This window comes from Falco rusticolus, chromosome 8, assembly GCF_015220075.1.
Source record: "Falco rusticolus isolate bFalRus1 chromosome 8, bFalRus1.pri, whole genome shotgun sequence".
Classification (NCBI taxonomy): domain Eukaryota; kingdom Metazoa; phylum Chordata; class Aves; order Falconiformes; family Falconidae; genus Falco; species Falco rusticolus.
Genome location: NC_051194.1, coordinates 16778862 through 16789062, shown reverse-complemented (window position 1 = coordinate 16789062; position 10201 = coordinate 16778862). Strand labels below are relative to the sequence as shown.

At 43.1% G+C, this 10201-nt stretch overlaps 1 protein-coding gene across 2 annotated transcripts in view; it reads left to right on the top strand.

The window, feature by feature from the left end:
* The first annotated feature begins 2294 nt into the window (after positions 1-2294).
* LOC119152288 (rho GTPase-activating protein 7-like) overlaps positions 2295-10201 on the top strand; it is a 23252-nt gene continuing 15345 nt past the window's right edge. The window contains exons 1-2 of one of the 2 annotated variants that reach the window (XM_037397376.1): positions 2295-2382; positions 9455-9526. In XM_037397376.1, coding sequence (XP_037253273.1) covers positions 2358-2382; positions 9455-9526 — 97 coding nt within the window. In that variant the 5' untranslated portion in view covers positions 2295-2357. Of the gene's footprint in view, positions 2383-9454; positions 9527-10201 lie in introns of those variants that run through there. The other variant, XM_037397377.1, reaches the window with a different exon arrangement.

The following is a 10201-nucleotide window of genomic DNA, read 5'->3' as shown; positions in this document are numbered from 1 at the left end:
TCCAGACATCCTTGTGAAAACCATAGTTCCTACTTCACATATAGCTGCTAAGGGCCAGCTTCTGTAGAGTGTCAACTTACTCTGTGGGCTGAACCTCCTCTAGTCAGAGGCTGATGCAAGGATCCCCAGGTTCATTGTGCTACAGGATGGGTAAAATGATCAAGAGAGGGGAATGTGCTTCCCTCCTGAAAATCTTTCAGAAATGCTTCACTTAAATGCTATGTCACACAGAGGTAGTTGCCCCATAAGACTTTCTGTAGGCCTTTTCTTGACCAGTTACCCATACAACACTAGAAAGCTTGCCGTCAGTTTATTGTTAAAGTAACCTAAAAGCGAGAGAATATGAGCATTTTAGGGCTGTGCATCATCATCTCGTGGCAAATGCCCAAAGGAATGTGAGTGGGAAAGAGAAACTGCATGGTCTAGTTGGAGCATTTCTGTCATGTGGAAGCAGTCTACTGATGTTATCCCCCGATTTAAATTATGCATTCTGTCTCCCTAATCCAAGCACATAGCTGAGAATTTAATCAGTGCAGGGTGTATACTTTTTGTGTTGCTTTGGGTGGCTCTGGCAAAAAGCATTTTCTTAGGCAGTCATAGCTATATGCCATATCTCACACTACCTTAATTTCTTCTGTGTTGTGTAGCTCAGTGCCAATATCAAACATCTTTTTTGTTGTGCCATACAAATTGCCAGTTTAGGAACCAATTGCACAAAAAATAAATCACAAGCCTGTGCAAATTTTGTATTTGGTTGTTGCACAGAAAAATATAATGATAGCAAACCACACCCATAAATTGCAAGTTTATTAGGGTATGATGATCCTAAATGTGATTGGGGTAAATTAAATGAACAGAGAAATGCATTACTTCATTCTTAAATCTTAATTTAGAAAAAAACCCAGCCACATGCAGAATTCTTGTTTTAAATAGAAATTTTTGCTTAGCCACTGCATTTAGTCTCTTCTTTTTTTTTCCTGCTGTTTTAAGCTCTAAACTTTAAGAGGCTATACATGACAAGAAGCTGTCCTACAGAAATTTAGAGCCTGATCTGGTTATCTGGAGTGGTTCATAGACTTTGAATTATCTTTCAACCTCTGTAAATTAACACGGCATCCCACCCTTGTGTCTGCCCAGTAGAACTGTAATGCCTAACAGTCCAGCAGATAGAACATTATTAGTGATTTGAAGTTAACTTCCAGGGAAATAATGTTAAATGTATTAATGCTTTTAATAGGTTTTTCTGAGGCCAGCCTACATGACACTCTGAACCTTGTCGAATAACCCTGTACAATGGTTGTTCAGGTTGTAAAGGCTGATCGTGTATTTTTATTACAAATCAACAATTTTGTATTGCTCATCTTGGCTTAAAAATCAGCTCAATTTTTTTTTTATTTTAATAAATTTAATGTGACAAAATAGACCATTTAGAGCTTGGAGGGAGGGGGCTATATTAGCATAGGCCGGTGAAACAGCATCATTAAAAGCAGAAAATAAAATCATGGGGCAATGAACTGCTGCAAGCGTGAAGGAATGGAGTTGGTTGCGAAGGTCACAAAGCGCGCTGATGTTTTCAGCACACAGATTCATTGCTCAACTGCGTATGAATTTTTCAGACCACAAACTATTTTTTGGTCTAGACTGAGTCCATATAAGCAAAATCAAAAGTAAAGGTTCCATCTGGTCCATGAAAACTGTTGTGGCAGGGGACCACGCTGCGACACAACGGCCGCACGGCTGGGCCGGCAGGGAGCTGGGGTGGGACGCAGGGCACACAGCCCCAGCTCTCCTGGTGCAGCCGAGGGCGCAGCGGCCGTGCTGGTGCCTGTCGGCCTTCGCCCTGCGTGCGGGCCAGACACCACCTGTGCCAGGTGCTTGTCAGGAAGGAAGGACCTGGAGCAGCAGCTAGTTCTGTAAAAATGTCAGTAAACCATCAAAACGGTATTGGCAAAACGTTAAAACATGGAACTTGGCCCTGAAGCCTGGCTTGGCCTTCAGTGGCTCCTGGGCTGTGGAGCTGCGACCGCTGGGGAGGGCAGGGGCCGGGGCAGCTCCTCCGAGTCAGGCAGGGCCGGGCCGGGCCGGGCCGTGGGGAGGGGCAGGGCGGTGAGGTGAGGAGGGAGAGGGCTGTGAGGAAGGGCAGGGTTGTGAAGAGGGAGAAGGCTGTGAGTAGGGGCTGGGCTGTGAGGTGAGGCGGGGCTGGGCTGTGAGGAGGGGCAGGGTGTGAGGAGGGGCAGAGCTGGGCCGTGAGGAGGGCAGCTGTTCTTTGGGACGCGAGGGTCAGACCAGTGCAGGCTGGGCCCCATCCCTGGGCGGGGAGGCCGGCAACTGCGGGCTCAGCCAGCGGGCTGTAGCAGATGACATCCTTGGGTGAGAGCTCAGGTGGGTGCTGCAGAGACCTTCCCTTCCTCTTTGATATTGCTGCTTTATTAGTATGATGATAGTCCCTGGGCTGTCTATGCTTCAGATTATGCTCTTCTACTAGCTGTTGCTTTTGCTTCATAGTTGGATGCGTTTAGGTAATGCTTAGTAGATTTTTCAGACTTTGTGTACCTTTGAGTATCAGCAAGCTTCGTCAGGGTTTGTAAAAGATTGTCTGTTGACCAGGGCTCAGCAGCTGTAATCAGGCTTGGCACAGCATACCCACAGCCAGCCTGATAAACTAGCATTCTTTTAAATACAATCACTTACTGGCCAGCCTCTGTTGGGTCAAATAATTCCTAACATGCATCACACACAGTGGTGTTACTGGCATTTTGCAGAACTGAGGGAAGCTTAGTGCTACACAGACAGTACACTTGTTTTGTGTTTTGTTGCTTCTGTGCTATAGGTTTATTGATACTGGCTGTGCTGGAAGCAAGCAGTGCCCTTTCTGTTACAGTGCCTCCTAGGAATTTTGCATCAAATATTTTTCAATCACATACAAGGGTCCTGTAAAACCAACAGCCATACGGAGCTTGTGTGTCAGAGAAATGTCGTATCTCTTCCTGCTCTACAGCCAGCAGGAGCAAAGCACGGAGAAGCAACGTATCTGGGGTTAGATCGCATGGAAATAAATCCCTTGTCTCTTGCCCCACTCAACTTGGATAACAGTTTTCAGGTGTGGGTTTGGAAATTAGAGAGTTATGTTCGCATTTCTCCTCAAGTCCATGGGAGTTAAATACCAAATTCCCCTGAGCCCTTTAAAAGTGTCGTAGAGCAGATACTACCCTCTCTAACTTACGTAGGAACAATTAAAAGATCAGCCAGTACTGTCAAGCTAGTTAATGCGGTCTGCAACGAAAATGCCCTTAAACTTGTCTAGGTCCCAGTAACTGACGTGGGAGGCTAATGACAAGGACCTGAGTAAAGATCCTAATGTCAGCTTGGGAGTCCTGGTAATTAGCTCGGGAAGCTAATGCCAAGGAGCTGGATAAAGATGCAATTAAGGTTGCCACAAAGTACTGGGATACATTACAGTTCCCAGCTGTGATAACTGAAGAATTGGCTGCAGTTCCAAACACCAGCATGATAGTAAAGTAGGAACGAAAGGACAAATATCTTGGCCTTTTCATTTTCCAGACATTTATATTCACTATCTGCATGGAGCCTAAATTATCCTGGCAAAATTCCAAGCATTAATCGTTTTTTTTTTTTTCCTCTTCCTCGGATGGGTTGATAAAGTAACATTAGGCTTTGCTATTTTGCATTGCACAAGGGACATCAGAATAAACATTTCCACTTATTTATGATCCATCTCAGCTTTTGGAGAGTTTGACAGTTTTACAGTTCCCTGAGTGCTTATCCTGGTCAGTGCAAAAAGCCTGCTTTGAAAGCATTGCTTTCGAGCCTTTGACACTGAGTGGACAACATGGCCAGACTCTCTCTTTAAGTAAGAGGCGATAAGAAAAAATAGTTCTTGAAAATCCTGTCACAGGTATAATGCAGTTCTGAACATCCTCAGGAAATCATAGTTTTAGTGCAGCAAATGCATTTTTCACAGAGTGTGTGTAAAATGAAATACCTTACTAGCAGCTGTAAGTCATAGGGAAGCAATACAAATTTTTATAACCCCAGGAAGATGCACAGACCAGAAAGATGCAATGGGAAACTGATAATTTTGCCTTCGAATGGACCCTGAAAAAGCTTCATCACTTCCATCACTGCCAGCACAAACCAGTAATCATAGGATCTAAGTCACTGCATAAAGGACCTGCCAGCTCACAGCTGAGGAAAAATGCATTGCAGAGTTTGACATGCAGCTGCTAAGCATGCCTGGTGCTTGTTGACTGCAGTTCTGGAGGAGGCTGAGGGGGACGATAGTTCGGGGTCGTCAGTGACGAGAGGAGGCAGCAGCATCTCACTGTGCTGGAACAGCTGGCTGTGCCATGCCTAATCAAGCAGGTTTCAAGGTGGGGGCTCTGTTGCTGTTGTAGGAGGACTACTGCCACGTGGGGAAAAAGAGAAAAATCTTCCTATATAATGACAGCAATTGGGAAAGAACAAAATTCTTTGAATTTATTTCTGTTTCCTTCTAGACTGGTGTAATATGTAGTCAAAGTCAAGTCGGTTCTCCCCTCTTTTCCATTCTCTTGTCTGTACTCGCCATGGCATGGGCGGGAGAGGCTGTGTGAGTGCCTTGTAGCTGGGCACATTGAGAAAATCTGTTCCTGTAAGCAAGCACTGCACTTGCGTATTACACAAGAGTGGACAAGTACAGTCCTCGAGTAACTAATTTAGGAGTGTGGCAAACAGCAAGAAAACCTCTCAAACTGCTCGCTGGCATGGTTTTGGAAGTCAGATTTAAAACACAAATCATTTTAATTAATTAAGACCTGATCACCATATGACTGTCACCTGTCAAAACTGGAAAACTGTTTTCGATGAAGATAGAAGTAAAAGTAATGTATCTAACATGGTTTTTAAAAATATGCAAAAAAATTACTTTGAAATAAGACGGCTGCGTTGAGACACCCCTGTGAAAAATGATGCATGTAGACTAAGGTTTCATAGTGGGCTGAGCTGCCCTAAGGGCTGCTGGCAACTGTGCATTTCCATGCTTTTCCCTCCATGTGCCCACCACTACCCTTGTCTCCTTACTGGTGCTCATCGGAACGTGTGGCAGCCAATTCAGAGAGCTAAAGCATCACAAATCTGATCTTGCCAAAAGAAGTGAATCGTTTCCTGCCAGTCGCGCTGCCAGGCCTGCTCACACAGGCTCAGCCGTGTCTGTGAGGATGGGGAGGAACATGCGGTTAGAGGAAAGAAACAGGACTCCTGCTTTGGCAGTGGATCTGTGCAGCTGAAAAGTCATGTTGCATCCTGAGAAGAAGGTTCACTGTACTTGTGCTTTCAAACAGCAATTTGTATTCTCCCATTTTGTGTAGAGCAAGTTTTTTTAAAAAATTGTGATACAATTTGACACTCTTCTTTAGCTCAAGTTTGTGGTCATGTAGTAAGACTGACTGGCTTGTTTCACATACAGCCTCTCCCTTGATAGGAAGGTGCTGCTGCTTGTGATGAAAACATCTCGGAGAGAAAGCCTAAATCTCAGCATGGATGCTTTTTCCTTATTGCAATTCCTTATTCCTCTTAGCACTGGTACTCATTCTGATAGGGATTTAATACACGTTGTGGCACCTGGTTTCAAAGTACCTGATGAGCCTGGGTTTGCTCTCCGATCTGCAATCAGGCTAGTGCTCAGATGCGGGAATGCATTTTTTCAGGGCTTAAGCCCAAGTGGGTGAAGGAGAGGAGGTGTCAGCCAAGCTCGCGTAGGTACTGGGGCTCTGGAGGGAAGGAGGCAGTGAAGCACAGGGTGGCACCATGGCAGAGAAAAAGAGGAAGCAGGCATGAGCGCAAGGTGTGATGAGGGCCCTTGGGATGGGCAGGCTGTGGCACAGCCATTGTTTCCGATGCTGTTTTCAGTGGGACTAGACTGAATTGTCTTCAGAACAGACCTGTGTAACACAGTACAGCCAAAGGACGGCACAATTCATGTGCTTGCGTATTACTTCTCATAAACATCTGGTAGTAACCTATCACCCGTAGCCCATGGGGAAACAGCTGGCTTGCCGTGGAAATTTTGCTGGCAGCCTCTAACCTAAGGTAGAATATTAAGCTTTGCAAGAAATGATTTTTTTTATCTGCCTAATTAAAATATGAAATCAGTTCACGAGAAGGAGGTGGGTGACATGTTTAAATTGCTCTGCTATTTCAGTCATGCAGGTAACGCCCAAAAGATCTATTAAAAAATTGTTATCCTTTTGTATGGCAACTAGCTCCCTAGCAGATGTGTTGCAATTGCAATAGTATTTGGAGGTGCTGCTCTGTGCTGGCTTTCTGCAAGCTCCCCCATTTCCAGTTTCTATTCAGGAAGAGCTAACTTTTTTCCAGCAAGCGTCTGAGCAGTTATTCTAATGTCAAGAAGAACTAAGCAATTGCTATCAGCTTGTGTTTATGAGTATATCTGTTTTAAAAGTTGGCCAGTAAACCTGGAAGACTTCTTTGTAGTGACTGTGCGACTACAGAAATGGGAAAGCAAATTCTAACCCATTGGTGAGGCTGGCTGGGAAGGTGCATGTCATCATTGCATGGCAAGGTGGAGTAGATAGGCTGCAAAGCCAAGCTAGAATCAGAAGCTAGGGATGGGTCTTCTGCACAAGTGGCTCATCTATGCCATTTGTCTTGCCAAAAAAATAGTGCGAGGGTCATTTCACTAGCCCCAAAGAGTCTTCAAGAATATTGTCTCTGCTTTCTCTGAAGGAATCTTACATAGGAAACTGAACTTTGGCCACTTTTAAATGCATGCCTTAAAGCATCATGCAAGTTGCTAGGACCCTGATCGTTACTTAGCACCTCTGTTAGGGCAGGATTCGTAAGTGTCTGCTGCACGTTATAACAGCTGCTGCCCAAGGTGGGTGTGTTAGTATTAGCCGTTAATGCTACTCATGATTATTGCTCTTCTTTTTCATCTGTTATTCAGAGCTCTACAACTCTGCAGGGTCCCTGACAGAGCACTGCTGTGGTGCCTCATCTGTATTCTGCCATGACTATCCAATGCATTTTCACTTGTCCTTCATGCTGCACAGGCCATAAAAGTAAAGCAGTCTTGCACGTCAGTACTGAGTGCAGCCCTACTGAGAGCACTTATTTCCTTTTGAGCAATTATTTCTTATTTCCTTTTTATTTCCTCCTCTTATATTGATCATTATCATACTAATGCAGGCTGGTCAGGGAATTTCCTTTCATCAGAGTGAAATTCCTAGGCATCCATTATCCCTTTATGATTTCAATTTCCAGTAGTGTTGAGAGGAGGCAGCACAGACATCCCTGAAATATAGAGGTATCAGTAGGCCCCTTTAGGTAGTTACTTAAGCAATTAAATAATTTCAGCAAATCTATTGGCAAATAATTGTAGACATGCAGACCAGGAAGTTACCAGTACTTCACGTGTTGCCTCCTGACACAGCAGGGACATTGGAATATGTGACTGTGCAGAGGTATGGTAAAAGGCCTGAAGGTTTATATTAGCAAAGAAAATTGCCCCAACTCCCTGTGTCCTTGTCCTATGGAAGAGAATGAGAATGCCATTGTATTTTCGGTAATAATCTTTGAAAATGTCATAACTAGCTGCAAAATATTTTCTAGCCTATTCACTATTCACAGCTTGGTTCACTCACAAAATAGAGGTGTACTTTTCACATGTTGGGAAGTGGGGAAGCTTCAGCCCCTACCCAGTCACTCTGCTGCTCTGCTGTCCGAGCTCAGGAAAGCTGTGCACAGGCTCAAGTTGACTAGTTTAAAGTGAGGTCTGGAACGAGGACAGGTATAGTTTCTCCCAGCTGAGCTGGTTGAGTGAGTCTGCTGGGGTTTTCTAAGTGAAAACCACTTTGTCTTTGTGAAGACCTTTAGTGTTAGACTGGTCAACCTCCTGGCTCTTTTCTGCAGACTTGTTTTCTTTCCTGTTTTGCTCTGTGAGTGCAATGCTTCCGTGTTGCCAGTCCCCTGTCTTGGTATTAAGTAAATGCTGTGTTATGATAAAGATTATGATAAATTATGGCACAAAGTATAGTAATAAATGTAGGCATAGTGTATATAGGCTATTGTGGAAGAAATTAGTTTCTGTTCTGCAGTTTGGAGGGGAAAAAAAGGAGAAGTCATGCATCTGTTTTATGTAGAAATATCCTTATTATCCTGTGGTATCGCTTTATTCTCAGATGGAAAAAGCCATGGAGTTTTGTGTAGGAAAGCTTTTGTTATGGATGGCATTGTCCAAATTAATCAAGTGATAATGGAAATAATTTAAAGTTTAGAAGTAGAATAATAAAATCATGGCAGTTCTGTAAGGTCTGTTGTTTCTTCAGTCTGTTGCACTGATGATTTACAACTGAGAGGTTAGAGCAAAGCAAGCAGTGAATTTGAATAGGTATGTATGTGAAGTGCCTTGGAATCCTAATCTTTGAGTGTACGTGCAAATAAAATAGTTTTAAGAAGCAGGTCTGTTTCTCTAGCCTAGCATGTTACATTTTAAGGTGCTTTGAAAACATTTTTCTCTACTGAGCATGCTTGATTTTAAAGTAGTTTTAAAATGCTTATTTCAAAGGAGTCTGCCTTTTGGTTGTTGTCTGTTATGTGTTCTGGAGTACACACAGGCATTCAAAAACTGTAGTATGGGAATCATCTCCTCTTCAGTAGACCCAGTAATTTCTAGTATTTGCAGAGTTTAGACCCTGCTGGCACGTCCTTATGCTAAACATGTTTATGTTTTTGAGGAATCTGGTGAGTGTCCTGTGATTCTGTGTGGTTATATTCTGCTCCTGTGGGAATGTTACAGTACTGGCCATAGGGCTTTATGAGTTGTCACAAAATGAGCAGTTAATTCTTGACATCTGCTGTGCTGAAGTGACTGCCAAGTTGCAGTGTAGTTGGCAAGGAAATAAATATTGATAGACCCTAGCAACAGGTACTCCTGAGAACTCTTGTTCTGGGAATGCTTAGGCTGTGTCCAGTGTTACTAATGTTGTGATAGCATTTTAAGTTTATTTATAGGATCTGTTTGTGTCTTATCACCATCTCTCAGAACTGGAACGCATGAATGGGCTTTGCTGTGCGAGGGCATAGACATCTGTATCGTAGACTCTTCTCTGGTGACTCATTTCGACATATAACAGATGCTTCACTGTCCAGATCTCAGGGGTAGTTGATGGACACCAAAGTATGACATCTCAAGTATGTGTTCATATCTAGACTCTCGTATGTTTGCTATCTATCCTATGTTGGAATGACTACTTCAGAGCTATGTATGTATAAGTGCATTGGATACAAGAATGTCTGTCTTTTTAGTACTATACTAACAAAATATTCATATACAAGATCCTCTGAGAATCCACCAGATAAAATCAGCTTGCTCTTACTGTGAAAGCAGCAGCTGTTGTGAACGCTGAAAGTGTACAATTTTATGTTCTCATTGCAGAAATTGAAGCCAGAGAAGCCTGCGACTGGCTGAGAGCTGCCGGTTTCCCCCAGTATGCTCAGCTATTTGAAGGTATGATCCCAGTGTCTTGTCAAGCAGCTGTATTAGAGTAAATTGTTTACATAAGCAATGTTTCAGAACCTGATACTTTTGATAGAGGCACTGCCAAGTTCTGTAATATCTTCATCCAAACCTCTGTGTGTTCTTGCAGAAGGAACATCTTAATTAGGTTAGCATGGCCTCCGTAGAATTCTATGAAGAATCAAATCTTTCCTGGTTACTGTTAGCCTGTAACTCAGCCAAATTTCTGCTTTTGTCATTTTTAGCTGCTTATGATTTTCTCAGGCTCTTTTCCTTGAGTGCTGGGGCTTTTTTCTGACTCACTGGTTGCAACCTAAATTTGTCCAAGGCTCTCCAGCCTGTGGTCTTGAGCGGGGTTGTTTTATTGGTGTTTTGAAAAAGAATGTTGGAAAAAACATCTTGCAATTGTAAGTTTTTAAAACAGATGCTCGGAGGCAGCCAGCCAGTCAAACAATGCAATTTCAGCACATTTTCATGTTGTTAAAGCTAGAAGGAATGCTTGTGACTTGTGGGGGAGATACGGCTTTCTTGAAACTTGTGTAATTTTCAGACACTTGTGCTTATACCTTAAAACTGTTCTTTAAAGTATGTTCATTGTTACAGGTATTGAATGTAAAATAAACCTAGCCTATTTTTAAAAATATTTTTTTTTTATTGAAGAAGTAC